Below are 20,187 nucleotides of genomic sequence, written 5' to 3'. Positions count from 1 at the left end.
GAGAATACCAGTTTTGGAAACCTGTAAACTACTCCCATTGAAGAGCTTTATCAGAACCAATTATTAATAAAAATGGTTTCTATTAATGTCACCTAAATTCATCTGTTGTGCTTTCTTCTCTTTCTTTTGATTTATGGTAACATGGTGGATAAAGGAGGTCCTTTACCCCTCTGGCTACAAAACATACATAAATAATAAAGTATTTACAAAACTCAGATAAATTAATCGACAAACTGCAAAAAAAGCTAAAGAAATTAAGCTGAGGCCAGTAGTGAAGACAGTGCCGTAGGGAGTTAAGCAAGGGTAAAAACAGACCCAGAGCCACTAGTCACTTCCTCTTTATTGGCATCATGATCCTAAAAATTCCAAGGAGAGACTTCACACTGGATTTTTCTCTTCAACACTGCAAGTTTAAGGCACATTTCTTTCAAATACCTGGCAACTGTGATCAGTATCCAATCCATCCCAGAGACTCATAAACTGAGCTTTCATCATGGCTGTAGCTTCGTGGTCAGAACTTGAACGGTTTCGTAGAAAGGAGTCTAGAAGGAAAAGGTCCTTAATGTCAGAAATTAACAAATTATTTACTCTTTATATAATCTCAAATCATTTGACCAAAAGCCAATAACTTCCTGAAAGATTACAAGAAAAAGGGTTACTATGCCTTTTCACACATTATTCTGATATAACAATTTTGGCAAATTATTGGACAAATTGAAAAAAACACAATCAATTCACAACCTTCATTTCTTCCCTAAAAATACATTTATGCTAACATATATAAAAGAAGTAAAGGATCTGGTACTGAGAGGCTAGAAAAAGATCAAGTAGTGTCTTAGAGGAAAATCTGTGTAGTTTGGCCCTAACTTTCCAGATTATCTGGATCCTTTGTGCTCTTAATTATGGGGTCACAGCCTTTTCCTCACTTTCCCTGGTAATAAATAAAATGACATTTGAAAATGTCAAAACACTATTAAGTGGGAAAATGTAGGACAGAAAATGGTTTAAAACACACAAGCTAGCATACATGTATATGATGTTATACATGGTAAAAAATCAAACAAGATGCAAATAACTTTGGTTATTGCTCAGTGAAATACTTAAGAAAAGAACAACTTTAATTTCCTGTTTTGAATTATTTTGTCTTCCAAATTATCTACAATGAACATGAAATGCTTTTAAGAAGTGGGGAAGCATTTTCCTCCTAGAATGAAAAAAACTAAAAGGTCGTACATCCTAAGAATAAAACAAGACAGTAAAAATAAATCCTGGATTTTCTTATACAGTTCCAATTTTGTATAATCTATCCATTGTTGGACTATGTATCAAACTAGCTCACAAAAAAAAAGACAAAGAAAATATAATCATTTAAAGTTATTTATTTTTTAAAGATAAATTGTTTAAGTTCAGCTGCCTACTTAACCACAACTGTGTGGTGCTTACAAGAGACATACTTAAATATAAGGGCTCAGAATAGTGAAAAGGATGACAAAAGACATATGTAAATACTATTTAATAAGTTGAAGTATTTTTGTAAAAACTTAATGCATATCTGATAAATGTTGCTAGAACATTTTTTATATGCTTAAAAAAAAGATCTAGACACAAACTTTATACCTTTCATAAAAATTAACTCAAAATGCATCACAGATCTAAGTGTAAAACATAAAACTATAAAGTTAGAATACAGGAGAAAATCCATATAGGGTATGATGATGAGTTTTTATATACAACACCAAAAGCAATCCATCAAAGAAAAAATAGTGGAGTTGGAGTCTATTAAAATTAAAAATCCTTCCTTGTGGAAGACATTGTTAAGAGAAAAGCCAAAGCACAGACTGGGGAAAAGTATTTATGAAACATATATTTGACAAAGGACTTGTATCCAAATTATACAATAAACTCTTAAAATTCAACAACAGAAAAACCCCAAAAAATCTAAACAGATACCCACCTCACCTCACCAGAGAAGATATATAGATGACAAATAAGCGTATGAAAAGATGCTCAGTAACATGTCATTAGGGAATTGCAAATTAATATAACAATAAGACACCGCTACAAACTTATTAGAATAGCTGAAGTCAAAAAAACTTATAATAAAATCCAATAAACTGCTGAAGAAGATACAGAACAACAGATTCCTTTTATTTATTGTTGATGAAACTGCAAAGTGGTATAGCCACTTTGGAAGATAGTTTGGTAGTTTCTTACAAAACTAAATATAGTTTTACCATAAGATCCAGCAATCATAATGAACATCAACAAGAAACCAAAAAGCCCTAGCTTGTTTGGCTCAGTGGATAGAGCGTCAGCCTGTGGACTGAAGGGTCCCAGATTCGATTGTGGTCAAGGGCACATGCCCAGGTTGCAGGCTTGGTCCCCAATGTCAGGTGTGCAGGAGGCAGCCGGTCAATGATTCTCTCTCATCATTGATGTTTCTATCTCTCTCTCCCTCTCCCATCCTCTCTGAGATCAATAAAAATATATTTTAAAAAAAATTACCAAAAAAAAAAATCACCCCCCAAAAAATCAACAATTTACAAGCAAAGAAATCCAAATGACTTATCAACATGTTAAAAGATGCCAAAATTTAATAGTAAGCTGGAAAACCCAAATTAAAACAATAACGAGATAATTTATGCTATTTAAATTGGCAAAAAGTAATGATAATATCTGACATAAAAAATTTTAGGGAGTATCTAGGGATACAAACTATACAATAATGAAAGTGAAAACAGGTATAACCACTTTGAAGAACTGGTAGTCCTTGTGCGGTTGAAGATGAACACAACACACAGCCTAATGGTTCAACTACTAGTTGATATCTACCCTGGACAAACATATGTGCTTAAGGAAACATGTACATGGATGTCTACTGCATTCTGTTTGTAAGAGTGAAAACAAAGAAAAAGCTATCCAGTAGGATAATGAAGAGACTCATTCTGCAACACAGAAATTATGCATAGCATATTAGGATGATGGTTATCGCTTTTGTTTTTAATAATTTGGCCTAAAAATTGTTAAAAACTCAATTTGGCCCAGCTGACATGGCTCAGTGGTTGAGCATCAACCTTTGAACTCGGAGATCATGGTTCGATACCAGTCAGGATGCATGCTTGGGTTGCGGGCTCGATACCCAGTGGGGGGCAGCCGATCACTGATTCTCTCTCATCATTAATGTTTCTATCTCTCTCTCCCTCTCCCTTCCTCTCTGAAATCAAGAAAAATATATTAAGAAAAACAAAAACAAAAACAAAACTCAATTTGGTCATCTAAATACCAACCTTAAATATGGCATTTTAAAATGCTCCCATAGAAAACATAGCATACCTATTTCATCTATAAAGATGATGGAAGGTTGTAGCTTTATGGCAAGAGAAAAAACAGCAGCAGCTAATTTCTGAGATTCTCCATACCACTTATCTGTCAGTGTTGAAGGCTGAAGGTTAATAAATCGACAGCCTGCTTCTTTGGCTGTAGCCTTGGCAATCAACGTTTTACCACAGCCTGGAGGCCCATAGAGAAGAACACCTAGAAATAAACATGTCCTTTTATTATTTCCTTTAAGAGAACAAGATACTTGCTTTAGTTTATGATAATCAACATAATATTAATTCTAACCACAGTAAAATTTTTCCCAATATTCACTTGTTTTTATTCATATTTTTTAATAGAAAAGGAAGGAGCCATATTCTATATTCAGTATCAGTCATGACAAGTATTTTGGATTATAGCATCTTGTGCCTCCTCCTTTCAATAAAAATGTCCAGCCAGGTAACGTTCACTTTTTGAACTGGGTGATAATTACATAAGTATTAGCGTTATAATTACTCATTCAACTATTTTATTCCCATTTCCTTATATATGTTAAATTTCACTAAGATTCGTATTTTCTCATCTGGCATGTTATCAGTGACTCCAGCAATATTATTTAAAAGTGGCACTTTTTTCTGCCTGCTGGTGTGGCTCAGTAGTTGAGCGTCAACCTATAAACCAGGAGGTCAAGGTTTAATTTCAGGTCAGGGCACATGCCCGGGTTGCAGGCCCAATCCCCAATAGGCATTACATTTAAGGATGCAGTTATAAGTCCCCTACTGCAGATGGAGCCCATAATGCAGGCATGTGAACTGACTAGGTATTGAACCATGAACCTCCTGGTTCATAGGTTAATGCTCAACCACTGAGCCACAACACAGCTGGGCATCTCTTTAAATTCTTGAGTTCCAAGACTTTCAAAGTAATTACTAACTAAGGACAAGGAAACGTTTCCCTTAAAAATAAGGTGTATTTAATAATTAAGTGGAAATAATTAAAAGGGGAAGTCACTAGAATTGTGAAACAACAAAAAAAAGTCTTATTGTACACTTGAAACCTATATAATTTTATTAACCAACTAGAGGCCCAATGCACGAAGATTTGTGCAAGAATGGGCCTTCCTCTGGCTGCCAGCACCGCCTTCGCTCTGGCTGGAGCCACCTTTCCGCCTTCCCACACTGCCCAGAGGCCCAGAGCGGCTGGGGTGGTGCAGAATGCCTATGTCGTCACCATGGTGACGATGCAAGCGTCCCACCCCGCCCCCAGCCACTCAGTGCCTACATATGCAAATTAACCTGCCATCTTTAATGGCTTGATTTGCATACTCACTCCTGATTTGCTGGTGTGTGTCACGAAGGTACAGTAAATTAGCATGTTACTCTTTTATTAGTGTAGATATTGCCCCAATAAATTTAATTTTTAAAAAAAGTCTTATTTGAAAACAAAACAAAATAAAAACACCACATTGTGACTTTGGATTTTTTTTTTAACCTTGATTTTCCCAATTTCCATTTATTTGGAAATAATAAATGAGTTTGAAATAAAAGGATTATTTTGCAATGTTAATGTCATCTAAATTTGTGAAGCTAAAGAATGAGCAATTATATCGGAAACTTATTCACGCTGTTGTTAGCCATCCAATCCCGATTCATCACTCTGAACCCAACCCTGGAGCAGATAGAGAAGCTGCATCAGACCTACATGAAGGAGCTAAAGAGATTATCTGAGGAGCACAAAGGGAAGTATGGTATCCCAGAGCTCTAATCTTTAAATAATTGTACTCTAGAAGAATGAGAGAACATCCCACTGAGAGAATAAATATGTTAAATACGTTAAGAAAAAAAACACAAAAAGAATGAGCAATTATATGAAAACTGTTAGTTTACTGGATCTCAGCATTCTCTTGAAAAATTTAATTTCAAATCCACCAGTTCTGTAATGACAAAGTTTCAATGGTTCTAAGATTTTTAATGCTGTAGCAAATATACTTTACCTTTCGGAGGCTGCAGAAGCCTAGAATTTTCAAACAAATGCTTCTTTTTGATAGGTAAGATGACAGTGTCTTTCAGATCCGTAATGACATCATCTAAACCTGCTATATCACTCCAAGTAACCTGGTAAAAGGTAAGGTCAACATGAATTTTACAACTGATGTTTACTCACCTAAGTAAAAAAAATTCCACCAGCACTAGCTGGTTTGGCTCAGTGGATAGAGCATCGTCGGCCTGTGGACCAAAGGGTCCCTGGTTCAGTTCCATCACACACATATGCCCAGGCTGCAGGCTCAATCCCCAGAAGGGGACGTGCAGGAGGCAGCCGATCAATGATTCTCTCTCATCATTGATTTTTCTCTCTCCCTCTCCCTTCCTCTCTCTGAAATCAATAAAAATATATACATTTTTTAAATTTCCCCCAAATGGCAACATTTATTCTGATAATTATACATAAATAATAAAAGATAAAAATAAAGTACTATGACACTGCAAAAAGGAATTTAATATCCAACTACCTACTATTAAAAAAAGAAAAAGCACTAGGTCTGGCACTCAAAACTCTGCAGGGACTTTAAAAACTGAATTCACCCTGCAGAGAAGATTGACAACCAGCTCAGTTAATTCAGCACTGTTGATATGGAAGAGCTCACCAGAAGTGTACCTAATTCATATACTAGTATGATGCTGTCAAGCATAATAGGAGTGAATTTTAGAAAAAAGGCCTATACCACCCAAATGGACTTCTGAATTTTATTAGCCAAAAGTAAAATAGTATTAAAACTTATCTTTATAAATAGTAAATAGTGGACAATTCCTTTCAAAATAGACACAGTTTGCCCAGACAGTGTGGCTCAGTGGTTGAGTATTGACCTTATGAACCAAGAGGTCACGGTTCAATTCCCAGTCAGGGCACATGCCTGGGTTGTGGGCTCGGTCCCCAGTGTGAGGTGTGCAGGAGGCAGCCGATCCATGATTCTCTCTCATCACTGATGTTTCTATCTTTCTCTCTCCCTCTCCCTTCCTCTCTGAAATCAAGAAAAATATAAAAATAAAAATAAATAAAATAGACACAGTTTGTGTATTTTAAAGCCTTCTGACTTTTAAATAAACTAACTGAAAAGATCATTAAAAAAAAAAAAATCAACCTAACTCTAATATAACTGAACGTGGTGCCAATCAGAAGCAATATTTACAACAGACTTACTTTCTTTACAACTTAAAAAAAAAAAGTACTATTTTAAATTTATAAATCAAATTCAAATGGAGGATTAATTCTGGGGATATGTATGTCTTTGTGCACACAGATAATAACAGATAATGTAGATTTTTATTTTCTAGATTTGGGAATAGGATATCAAATTTCATTCTATTTATTTATATCTCTTTTTACAAAATGTATTTAAACCTCTTCTTACAAAATATTCACATAAGATTTTTAGAATTTATGAATTACATTACTCTGGTCCTCAAAATAACCCTTTTTAAGTATATAGAGCAGGTATTATACATGTCTAATCCAGAATAATTCGCTGGGTTATATATGAGGGAACTGAGACTCAAAGAGGACATAATTTGCCAAGGCCATGAATGGAAAAAACGGGATTCAGAATCTTATGTTGCCTACCATACTTCATTATAAAAACCTAGATTTAAATTCCAAGTCAAATATCCACATGACTTAAAGTAATGTATTTTATATGCCACAAAGGTAAATATAAAAAAGCACAAATTTAATTCAACAAGTGTGCACAAAAATAAGTTAGCACAGCAGGACTGAAATTATTATCCTTATGCTTGCAAGGCAGGTCCTTGGCTGGAGTATGGGAACTTGGGTTTTAAGAGTGTTTCCATCACTCCCAGATAAGAACAGTTCTCTGTGCCTAAACTATTTGTGCAAACAATTTGGTTTGTGGCAAATACCTATTTTATTTCAGAACTTTGGTAGATGTTAGAAAAACCAAGTCTACACAACCAATACCAATTAAAACCTTGGGCATTAAGTCTCTAATGAGTTTCCCCATGGATAGCATTTTACATGGGTTCTCACAACTTGTTGATGGAGGAATCAAGTGCATCCTGCATGACTTTACTGGGAGAAGAGTCTTGGACACTTGTGCCTGATTTCCTTCAGACTTTATCGTTTTATCCCATGACCCTCTTCCCTTGCTGATTTTGCCTTGTATCCTTTGGCTGTAATAAGCCATGTCTGTGAGTACCACCATGTTGAATGCTGTGATTCCTCCTACAGAATCACCAGACCTGGTTATGGCCTTTGGGACCACTGACACAAAATTCTAGACCCCCCCAAAATATTAAATAAGATTAAAGGTACATACATGCATGTTAAGAGGGTCTACAAGATGAGCAGCAATACTCATTTCATATTCTGAAAGCTTCACATTTTTCACACCAATTTGCTTCATTAACTTCTCCGCCTGGGGGGGAAGGGGAAATAAGCAACCTTCTTTAGTTTGATATTTAGATACTGGCACTTCAAAAGAGGCATCTGTGAAATATAAAAAGCAATGAACAGATACACAAGAATTTTCCAGGAATATTCTAGGCCCCTTGACCTCATCCTTGCCTGTTGTAAGTCCTTAGGTAAAGAAAAATTTGAGGGTCTACTCCACAGAAACAAGAACAATTTAAACCAGCTTGAGAAAAATGAGGGGAAATGAGAAAATAGGGTACATAATTAAAGAGATATATACAGGGCCTCACACTGCTGCAATGAGACTCTAAGGTCCAACTTGATATCTCTTTCCTAGTAAGATGATCATGATAGGTACAGATGAAACCTCAAGATGAAAGACTGAGGAATTAAGGATATTAAGAAACAGACAACTGGAATTTATTTTAATTAACAGAGTATCTGAAAACAGGTGCCTAACTTCCTTCAAATTACTCAGGTATCTACAATAGGTGTTCAAACCTATCTAATTTCAAATTGTTCTGAGATGCTCTCCCATAAAGTCAATTCCTAATGCTAGGTAACCAGTTAAACATTTACTGAGTGTGCCAAATATTATGTCAAAATACCATAAATAGATTAACTCATTGAATCCTCAGAGTGAGCCTATGGGATAGACACAATTTTTCCCCATAATGGAAAAAGAAACTGAAATTTAGCTCAGACTAAGTAATTGCCTTAGGTTAAAAGTGAGCCAATGAAAGAGGCAATACACCAATCCTGGCAGTCCAACACTAGAACCCATACTCTAACCACCAAACATATTACCTTGGTTTCCCCAAATATATGATAAAAGTTTGTGATCACTAAGGAGTCTTAAATAATTTATAAATAACATTCAAATTTCAAATAAGTTAACATTTTTAGAAATGAAGGTGCTCTGCTAAGTCATGAATTTACCTAAATTTTTGTTACATTTTCCTAAAATACTTGTGATTATATAAAATCTTGCTCTTTGTCAGGAGTATTGCTGTTCTACAAGGAAATCCAAATCACACAGCATTCTAGTTATAGAGTGGTTTGGTTAAAGGATTAGTATAAATGTGTGTTGATCATGTCCTAGTAATAATAGCATTTTTTAAAAGTGCTATGAACCATATTATTATTCCTATTTAGAATCCCCCTATAAAATTACTCAATGGATAGAGTTGCCTTTCCCAGATGCCCTTTACCTCTTTCTTATAAATATCTTCTCTTTCACTGCCTTTAAATCTTTTATGTCAGCTATGAAAGGTATCCTATTGTGGTATCTATAACAATATTAACTTAACTCTTGCTTTTCATTGTGATTCTATAAATGTAAAGCCATCCCACATGTGTTCTTTTTTAGGCCATGCTCTAAAATAGTTGGTTCTCGCCAAAACCGGTTTGGCTCAGTGGATAGAACGTCGGCCTGCGGACTGAAGGGTCCCGGGTTCGATTCCGGTCAAGGGCACGTACCTTGGTTGCGGGCATATCCCCAGTAGGGGGTGTGCAGGAGGCAGCTGGTTGATGTTTCTCTCTCATCGATGTTTCTAGCTCTCTATCCCTCTCCCTTCCTCTCTGTAAAATATCAATAAAAATATATTTAAAAAAAAAAAAGAAAGAAAAATAAAATAGTTGGTTCTCAAGCGGGGGGGGGGGGGGGGGGGGAGAAGGGGAGGGGTTGCTACCGAAAGTACATTTGGCAAAGTTTTGGGTTGTAACAACTTGGGTGAAGGGAAGGGTGCTACTGGTATCCAGTCAGCAGAGATGGGGATGCTGCTAAACATTTCAGAAGGCACAGGAGAGCCTGTCTCCTTACCCTCCCCACCAAATTATCTGGCCCCAAATGTCGTTACTACCGAGTTGGGAAACCTGCCTTTTTCTCCATTAAAGTCACATTCTGCTCTTTACATTCCTTTTGTCACCCCCTTACTCTATCTAAAATTTCACTACAGGCCAAAATTACCTCTCGCTTCAAATAATAACAACCTTTATTATATCCGAGATGTCTTTAAAAAAAGAAAATCATCAACTGTTTTTTACCCTACAGAGACAGAAATTGTTCTCGTCAAGTTCCCCTAGAATCTTTTCCCCACAACAGCAGTCTCATTTAGCAATGTGTTCAGGTTGCATTAATTACACTGACAAAAAAAAAAATAAAAAAATTAACGTTTATTGAGCATCTACGACATGCCTGGCACTGCCACTGTGCTGGGTACTTTATAATTAACCCTTTAGCCATCCTGAGAACACCTATTATTCTCATTTCTCAGATGAGGACTCAAGGGTCAAAAAAATTAGAAGAACTGCCAAAACTACAGCTAGAAATTGGCATTTCCAGAGCTCAAACCCGAATTTGTCTAATTTCAAAGTTTATATTCAGCTGAAACTCTAATAGTCCTCATTTGGGAGAGCAGATCACAGTTAAAACAACTATAAATGAAAAGAAAGCACCCCAAAACACCATACCACCACCAAACTCTGTTCCAGGAATAAGTTATTCAGTTGTCTAGCTTTGACACATTTAACTGAGCCTCTATTTCTAAAATGTTTTAACTAGAAAAACAAAATTATAATTGGATTACTCTAGAAATGGCTTATGCTCATGTGTTGGTTTATCAGCTTAATGACAATTACATTTTCTAGTCACCAACATTTACTTGGATTTAAAGCGGGCCTCTCCGAGTAGTTGAGTAGTTGTTGTCTCTATGGACAGAAAATGGTGAACTGGGTTATGAAAGGAGTCAGAGGTAGGAGGGAAGCTTACATTTTACTGTATGTTCATCTTTTTTACTGTTTCATAGTATTTTTTATCCTTTCGTGCTTTTCATTTTTTTCTCCATGTGAAGTATAATTTTAAAAATTAAGAAGGGGGGGTAGGAAATAGTAAACTAATATTTTTGCCTGAAATGGGGAAAGAGAAAATGGAGAAAAGGAGAAGAAACACTCATTCAGGTTCTGAAAGATCACTAAAATTGTTCTTTTGGAAGAATAATTTTAGAAAGAGATGGCATCTTACCTAATAAAAGAGAAACATGCAAATTAACCATCACTCTGCTACGCCCACAGCCAATCAGAGTGAGTATGCAAATTAACCCAACAAAGATGGAGGTTAACTTGCATATGCAGGTGTGGAGCGGAGCAGAGTGAAGCCTGCTATGAGGGGAAGGAAGGTGGCGGAGGGAGCCACTGTAGTGGTGCTTCAGACAGAAGCGAGGACTTGCCGGCTCTGGGCGGCCTGGGAGCAGGGACTTGCCGGCTCCGGACAGCCAGGGAGCGGGGACTTGCCGGCTCCCGGGCAGCTGGGAGTGAAGCCAGGGGAAGGAAGGCCTATTCTTGCACGAATATCGTGCAACGGGCCTCTAGTTAATAAAGAATGAAAAAGAGAGATGAACTAATTAAATGTAGGTTAAAAACCTTTCACTGAGGTCATGGCTAAAGTACATACTCCAATTTAAGTGTAGAAAGAGGAAATCACTGAAACAGAGCTTTTAAAAATGTACTTAATTAGAAAATAACAAATAATTTGAGTAATTATCTTTATATATTAGGTGCAAGCTCTTATCACCAACATACATTAAATTTCTAGAAAATATACTTTTCTAGACATGTGAAGACCATCATCTTAGGGAAGGTGCACTTACATCTCTTCCTTCTGATTTTATCATATGTATTCTGAAAGTTATTGGGTAAAATGCCCAAATCAAATATCATCTTCCCATAAACTTGCCCTATCTACCAGTTTCTAAACCTCTATAAAGATATTGAGTCACCCAGCCAGTGTGGCTCAGTGGATGAACATCGACCTATGAACCTGGGGGGTCACGGTTCGTTTCCTGGTCAGGGCATTTGCCCGGGTTGCGGGATGGATCCCTGGTGTGGGGCGTGCGAGAGGCAGCTGGTCAATGATTCGCATCATCATTGATGTTTCTATCTCTCTCTCCCTCTCCCTTCCTCTCTGAATTCAATAAAAATTAGAGCATTGAGGGCATGTGCTGGAGTGGGGGCGGCCGGGGAGAGGTCAATGGGGGGAAAAGGAGACTTATGTAATACTTTAAACAATAAAGAATTTAAATTAAAAAAAAAAAATAGGGCGTTGTCCCAATATGCAAAAGTTGCGGGTTAGATCCCCGGGTCAGGGCACATACAAGAAGCAACCAATGAATGCATAAATAAGTGGAACAACAAATTGATGTCTCTCTCTCTCTCTCCCTCTCTCTAAAATCAATAAATAAAAAATTTTTAAAAGGTATTATGAGTCTTTGAGGACACCAGACAAATCTTGGATTTGTAAGATGTCTTTTTTCTTTTCCCATATTATCACAAAGTCCTTCCAACATTCATTATTATTATTCTTTTTGCCCATTACATTCCTTTTGTCACACCCTTACTCTAGCTAGGTCTTTGACAGAACTATTTCCATATCATCCACCAACTCGAAATTTTTAATGGTTTACCACTGCCTATACAGAAGACTCCAACTGGTCAATAGTGTATTTCGATAGCCAGGGAAGTAAGGCAGGAAAAAGGAAGAGTAACAGAGAATTATAGCTCCTGGCCAAACAGAAAGCACGCCTCCTTTTTAGTTGAACTTCTAAACTGCTGTGGCATTTATCAGCCTCTGTTCACCCAACAAAATGACTGAGTAAAAGAAAAAAGCAGAGCTCTGTTCTCTAACTTTATACTCAGAGTCCTTCATCATTTAGTCCCTTAATTTTCCCTCCAAGTTCTACTAGTTGGTTGCAGAAACACTCTATTCCAACCATCTAGTCTATTTACTGTTTCTTTAACAGGTGTCCTTATTCCTACCCCCATCATGATTCTGTTCATGATTATCTACTTAAAATTGTCCTTGCCTATTCAAAGCCAGGATCTTTCATGAAGTCATCCTCAATCATCAGTGAATGCCACAGTTTCTGTCTTCACTACTCATTAGGAAATCAGAATAATCTACTTATGATTATAATTTATATTGTCATGAACAAGTCTTTTCTCCCTACCATGGCACTATGATGATAAATGTGGTATTAGATACTTCACGTACCTGATATTTTGAACAATACTAATTACGCAGTTTTCAATAAAGGCTTAATGTGTTCATGTATTACTTAAATATCAATATTTGGCTTTCTACATGTCTTCCACATGTGTATCCCAGCACTCTTAGAAGCCAAGAACAGCCCTAACCGGTTTGGCTCAGTGGATAGAGTGTTGGCTTGCGGACTCAAGGGTCCCAGGTTCCATTCCGGTCAAAGGCATGTAACTTGGGTGCAGGCACAAACCCAGTAGAGAGTGTGCAGGAGGCAACTGATCGATGTTTCTCTCTCATCGATGTTTCTAACTCTCTAACCTTCTCCCTTCCTCTCTGTAAAAAAAATCAATAAAATATACAAAAAATTAATAAATAAATAAGTAAATAAATAAAAGCAAAGAAAATAAATGACAAAATTGTGTTTAAAGACACATTCTGCTCTTTAAAAATTTTTAAATAACATGACGTATCAATAATTTGACCTCAGACTTAAATTGACTGTCATAATTCAGGTGGGGGGAGGGGGGCTGCACTTAGGTTGACATGTGGGTACATGTGGGCATAGACAAATTCATTTTTTAAAAAATCCACACTAGTCAGACTTCCTAGAGAGCTATGAGTTGACTGATATGATGATATAATCTAGACAATGAGTCAATTAATTTATAATCAAATTTGGGGAACAAACTCACAAGTGTCCAAACTGCCTTTCAGACATCCTATATAATAAAGAGGTAATATGCAAATTGCCCATCACTCCAAAACACAAGATGCCGCCCCCATGTGGTCAAAGATGGCTGCCCTCATGTGGACACAAGATGGCCACCACAAGATGGCCAACAGGGGAGGGCAGTTGTGGGCGATCAGTCCAGCAGGGGAGGGCAGTTGGGAGGGACCAAGACTGCAAGGGAGGGCAGTTGGGGGCGATCAGGCCTGCAGGGGAGGGCAGTTAGGGGGACCCAGGCCTGCAGGGGAAGACAGTTGGGGGGACCCAGGCCTGCAGGTGAGGACAGTTGGGGGGAACCCAGGCCTGCAGGGGAGGGCAGTTAGGGGTGACCAGACCTGCAGGGGAGGGCAGTTGGGGGGGGGACCAGGCCAGCAGGGGAGGGCAGTTGGGGGGGTGACCAGACCTGCAGGGGAGGGCAGTTAGGGGTGACCAGACCTGCAGGGGAGAGCAGTTGTGGGGGGGGGGGGACCAGGCCTGTAGGGGAGGGCAGTTATGGGGTGACCAGGCCTGCAGGGGAGGACAGTTAGGGCGACCAGGTTGGCAGGGGAGGGCAGGTAGGGGTGACCAGATCAGCAGGGAGGGCTGTTAGGGGCAATTGGGCTGGCAGGGGAGCAGTTAGGTGTCCATCAGGCTGGCAGTGTAGTGGTTAGGGGGTGATTAGGCTGGCAGGCAGAAGCAGTTAGGGGCAATCAGGCAGGCAGGCAGACGAGCAGTTGGGAGCCAGCAGTCCTGGATTGTGAGAGGGATCCCAGATTGGAGAGGGTGCAGGCTGAGCTGAGGCCCGAATTTCATGCACCGGGCCTCTAGTATACAATAAGCAGTAATTAGAAAAGTAGTTTTCACTGATTTAAGAGCTATGCATAGCACTGTGGAACAGTCATTTCGTTACATCCCAATTTCTCACACCAGCCTACAGCATTTGAAAGAACAAGATTTATTCATCTTTTATCCTTGGCACCAAGCATTTGCTAGGAGCTCAATAAAGATTTATTGAATGCAACAGGGTCAAAATTCACAGAAGAAATCTAAAAATTCATGAATAAAACATCTTGCCCTCAAGCAGCAAGAAAAATTTGAAAGACTCCTTGAAGGCTTTCTTTTTTAAAGAAAAACAGGAACCAAAACAAATATATTATCCTAATGAGAAAAAGACCACAAGAGGCAATAGGTGAAAAATAAAATTACAACTTATATTAACATTTTTAAAGCAATTCCTTAATTAGAAACTAGTGTAGTTTGTAAATTTATGACTGAATACGCCAGTATTCTCCACATTTCAAATGTCAAACAAAGCAAAATGTACACCATATTAAAGATAAATGTTGTTTAATCTGTTAAAAAACTTTACCTAGATTCCTTCGGAAACAAATAGCTGACAAAAAATAATCTAATGAGAATGTCCAGAACCAAGTGCTATAATATTTTTATTCTTCATCATTTTCTGTTCTAAATTGCTTGTATATCAAAAAGTATTTGAGGAACAATTATTTTTAGGAATAATGAAATATGAAAAAAACATTTTAATGTAAATCTTACAGAATTTCTCATTAACTTATAATTCTACTACATCCTTAGTTTTATGGAAAAATATTTGCTAACTATAAGAAAAATGATCCTCAAATATTTTATTCATACCTGTTTCTGAGCTTCTACTTTTTGCTTCCTGGTTGGATCAATTGCATCTACCATCCATTTGATTGTAAAGTATGTTACTGCACCAAATATTGTCAAACGGAAAATTAACCCAACAACTTCATTCCGACTCAAGGGACGAGAAAAGGCTTCAGCATGTACCATCTTGACAGTTAACCCTTAAAAAACAAACAGAAATGTCAATAAGTAATAACTAGTCATAAAAACTGGGAGGCTGGTAAGAACCTTATATTAAGCAACAAGAACTGCTAGTCAAATTCAACATTACCTACCTTTAAAAAGTATTTTGTTTTGAGGAGAAATGGATTTTTAAATGTTAGGTAAACAAACACATTTTAAGCTCCCCTTGGAAACTGAAAGGACAAATTAGAAACTGAGGTTAATTTACTAGAATTTTTAATGAACTTCCCTAAAAGCTCATAATTTTATTTGAAAAATACAATAAACATCTTAAGGTACTTATTTACTCTTCAAACAGCTTTAAAATAACTATAACTTCAGAGTCTAGAAAAATAATGACTATAACACTAATCTAACTGGAGAAAGGCAGCCCAAAAATGAAATACTTTACTAATGTGAGAATTTCTTCCATTAAGTATAATGTAAACCAGGTAATTTTTGAGTAAAATTCAAACTGTGAACCACTACTTCCTAATATTTACTTTTAAAGGTACTCAAGGCCTGCTTAAATTTAAACATGCCATTTCCTTAATAAGTGTCAGTTTTTAATCTGTATATACTATTGTTTCCTACAACCCAGCTAAATCTGAAGCAACAGAATCTTCAAATATTTTTGAACCACAAAAAATACAGCCCAGCCCTGGTAGGTTTGGCTCAGTGGATAGAGCGTCGGCCTGCGGACTCAAGGGTCCCAGGTTCGATTCCGGTCAAGGGCATGTACCTTGGTTGCGGGCACATACCCAGTGGGGAGTGTGCAGAAGGCAGCTGATCGATGTTTCTCTCTCATCGATGTTTCTAGCACACTATCCCTCTCCCTTCCTCTCTGTAAAAAATCAATAAAATATATTTTAAAAAAATAAAATACAGCCCACATCCGGAGTGGGGGAGGCGGGGGGCAATGAACCTATTTTTACATGTATCTCTGAACAGCTACATCAATCATAGCTAGGCTTACTAGCACAGAAGGGATGCACACCCCTGTCAAAGGCAATGCCTACCCAGAAGGATAACCTTGTTGGGGACAATGTGACTATCACATTTTGGGAGATGGGATCTCAGCTTCAAATAACGCTTTATACTCTCATAGCACAGAAATGTGCTGAGTGCTATATGACCAGGGGAAAAAACACAAAGAGAATATATATTTTGCACTCATGTGAAAGGGAACAAGTCAGAATTTGTACAAATGGCTCAGCCACAGGTAAAAAATATGTACTGCGGGTCGTTTCAGCTCTAAAAATTATTTCTCTTCTCACTATCACTACTCAATTAAAGATCCTCTTCATGTCCCTCCCTCTAAAATAAGTGCCCACAATTTTGAAATTCCTTTTAGATACCTCCCCTCCATTCAAGAGTATATATACGCCTCCCTAATAAAAAGACCTCAAATCTTTCCCTTTATTTACAGGAATACCAACTATTAAAGGCTATTCTAATCTAGCCCCAAAAGAGTATCTTAAGCATTTTACTTCTCACCACTTCTTTTTTTTTTTATAATATATTTTATTGATTTTTTACAGAGAGGAAGGGAGAGGGATAGAGTTAGAAACATCGAAGAGAGAGAAACATCGATCAGCAGACTCTTGCACACCCCCTACCAGGGATGTGCCCGCAATCAAGGTACATGCCCTTGACCGGAATCGAACCTGGGACCCTTCAGTCTGCAGGCTGACGCTCTATCCACTGAGCCAAACCGGTTAGGGCTCTCACCACTTCTTAATAGAAATTCTCAATAGTTGGTGTCACTAGGATCTGAAACTGCCCCAAGTATTATCCCTCCAGCCTATCTGCCCTGGATGGGCCATTTCTCCCCATTCATCTAGGATTAGTCAAATTCTATGCAAATTTTAAAACTTCACATGCTCCATGAAGGCTTTCAGATCACACTAATCCTCTATATTATTCATTTGGTTGTATTATTTAACTTAAGTGATATTGAGTCTGCTCAACTAGAGTTTAAATCCTTATAAACAAGATTTGTATTTTACCCATTTTAATAACTGTCACATACAAAAAAAGAGACTACTCAATAATTGTTTAACCAATAAATTGCAACTGCATAAAACCTCCCATTCAATCATTCCAACACAATTAATTGCTGCCCAATTTCTTAATGACTTTCAAAGAGAAGTCAAGGGTTCCATTGACTTAACTTCTCCATTACTAGAAGCCATTCACTTTACAATATGACATTATTTAATTTAAACTTAACTAAATAATTGAAAGCCTTCATTGTGGGGGAAGAAACTGGGACCTAGAAATGCTAAATGATTTATTTAATTCATACTATAAAGCACTTATTAAACGTATATAATGCCTATTATACACTGGACATATAATAACGGATAAGGTACAATTACTTTACTGAAGGAATGCGCAGTCTTATTATATTGTTATTTTTTTAATGGAGCTAGGGAGAAGCCAACTAATTAAAATGTCTCCTCTTATAATAAAGTGTGCTTTCTTCCATCAGCATAAATTTCTGTAAATAGGTTAAGAATATTCCACTTCTTATAGGATGTGAAAATTTGACTTCTTTAGCCTTTATTCCAACAGAGTAAATTTGAAAATGCAGTTGGATAGGATATGTGGTATCATTATGTGGGACATTATTCATTGATGAAAATAAACCAGTAGGCAAAATAAAGGTTTTAACTTAACAGTCTGTGAAAACTAGAGATGTTTGAATAAAAGGTTTTCATTTATTTAAAGTTTGATTTAGTAGTGAAAAAAACTGCCATCTACTGGATGTTCACTGAACTACATGAATAACTATAGTTACTAGCACATCCCAATCATCAAGATAGTAACAATTTTAATCCTATAAAAATATTAAGATGCAAGGCCTCTGTTAACTACATATTTCCTATAACTAAATCATTAGCTGTAATACAGTAGTCCAGACCTATGGTCATTTCTAAAATAGTAATCCATCTTTTAAAATGACCTCAAAATCCTGAAATGAAACTGAAACTTCTACTTGTAGGTTGTAACTGTATATACTTTATTGCACACTGATCTATCATTCATATGACATTGATATGCCTGCAATGTAAGGCCGTTACAGTAACAATACCATTACAGCAGAGTTTACAATAAAAGCTGCATAGGCATACAGCCGTAGGGAATGTATTTCAACCTTGTATAAACATTAGGATCAACGACATGACACACATGTACGTACCTAAACACAGATGGTGCTCTGTACAACTAAGAAATATAGCAAAACACTGTAATTCTGTTATTTGCTAGGGAAACATGACACCAGATAGTTGTTCATGTTAAAGAGTTCTCCATTTCAGGGTAGAAACCTTTGAAATCGCACTACCTTGTCAATGACCAGTTTACTGACAGGTTAAGGACTGAGTATAGTGTTCCCACTATAGTATTTCTCTCCTGATTCAGGGCAGTGTTTTACAAAGTTTTTCTCAACCCCAAAGTCCCAGTTTCGCAGACATCAAGGTCCAATGAACACATGGCTATATCAGTGAAAGACTGCCAACCTTCACATAAAGGACAGGTTATAATTAACATCATCCTCAGCGAAAGTGTGCCCAGGCCTTAAGAATCACCTCTGCTTTTGCACTATGGTATCAGTGCCATTGCAACAGTCAGACCCCGTTCCCTCCGGCCGCCTTTGCTAAGACCCCGGTTCTGAGGTCGCCCGGGACGACCCCACACCCAAGCAGTGACCCCGATGCCTACAGATTCCCTGCAGGAAATGGCATAACTCTTGGGAACAGCTCTCGCAGAGACCCGAGGGCCTAGGCCGGGCGGGAAGCCAAGGCGAGGCCGGGGACGCCCTTGGAGGTTAATCCGCTGGGGACCCAGGGATGGGGGAGGCTGGGGGGCGACACTGAGGTGGCACATGGAAGGAAAGCTGACCTTTCTTGCTGGGCTTCCCAGCTCCGAGCCGGTCCTTGAAGGAGCTCAGTGGGATCCCGCGCTCTCACCACGAGGCCCCGCCGGAACCCGCTACTCACCCCAGTGCAAGAACACCGGCAGCAGGAGCCCTCAGCTAGTGTCACACGGGAAGGAAACGCCGCCTGGAAGAGAACACTTCCGGCAGGACGCGGCCCGCCCCCTCGCGCCGAGCATGCGCAGTCCGGGCTGTCAGCCGGGAGGGGCGCGCTTTCGGTTTTTAGGAATGGACCGCAACGAGGTCGCGCAGGTGCTGCTTAACCTGCTAACTGCCGGACAGAGGCTTTCCGCGAAGCCGGTGGGTCTGCCAAGGCGCTGCGTTTAGCAATTGAGTCTCGTTATGGAACTGGGGAAGGTGCTGGTCCCATAAAGACCTTCCCCTGCTCGCGGGCTCCAGGCGCAACACAGACAAATAGGGGAGCCTTCATGAGAGTGCAAAGAAATGCTCTGTGTCATCCTCAAAGAAGTTCTTCCCTGAGTCCTGCTTAACGCTTACTCCCGCCCCTCTTCCCCCTCACCCCGGAGCAAACCCGCACGCCACTGTTCTGTGCTTTAGCCAAAGCGCTGACGCGCTCGGCCAACCCTCGCCATCTGCCTTTCAGTTTCTAGGGTGAGCTCACCCTCCTTCCACCTGGGGGTGGCGCCTGAAAATCTCACAGCGGAACGATTGTGCAGCCCTCCCAGGCAGGCCCGGTAGTCAGGACAGAATCGGGCATCTGGTGACAGGTTTTGCATTTCGGTGACTTCCCTTTTTCTTTACTCCTTCCCCTTTCCACAATGAGAGACGTGACACCAGAGGTCCCAAGGGAGCAAACCTGAAAGCCAGAGCGTCCTAAACATACTGCCAGGGGGCGAAATGACATGAGACACTGTCCTCGGGTATAAGTAGCATCACTTGTCCAGACAGAGGCCATGAGACTGAAGTGCT

The 20,187-nt window shown here is 38.6% G+C and overlaps 1 protein-coding gene across 2 annotated transcripts in view; it reads right to left on the bottom strand.

The window, feature by feature from the left end:
* Window positions 1-19,780, bottom strand: part of ATAD1 (ATPase family AAA domain containing 1) — a 38,318-nt gene extending 18,538 nt beyond the window's left edge. Inside the window, exons 1-6 of one of the 2 annotated variants that reach the window (XM_080688669.1) lie at window positions 19,224-19,780; window positions 15,141-15,316; window positions 7,649-7,747; window positions 5,312-5,432; window positions 3,334-3,534; window positions 436-542 (exon numbers count right to left, since the gene is read on the bottom strand). In XM_080688669.1, the coding sequence (XP_080544795.1) occupies window positions 436-542; window positions 3,334-3,534; window positions 5,312-5,432; window positions 7,649-7,747; window positions 15,141-15,302 (690 nt within the window). In that variant the 5' untranslated portion in view covers window positions 15,303-15,316; window positions 19,224-19,780. The remainder of the gene's footprint in view (window positions 1-435; window positions 543-3,333; window positions 3,535-5,311; window positions 5,433-7,648; window positions 7,748-15,140; window positions 15,317-19,223) is intronic. The other variant, XM_080688670.1, reaches the window with a different exon arrangement.
* Window positions 19,781-20,187: the final 407 nt, after the last annotated feature.

Source organism: Plecotus auritus (genome assembly GCF_963455305.1).
Source record: "Plecotus auritus genome assembly, chromosome: 9".
NCBI classification, from domain to species: Eukaryota; Metazoa; Chordata; class Mammalia; order Chiroptera; family Vespertilionidae; genus Plecotus; species Plecotus auritus.
Note: the sequence above shows the minus strand (reverse complement) of the source record. Positions and strands in the feature narration are given on the sequence as shown.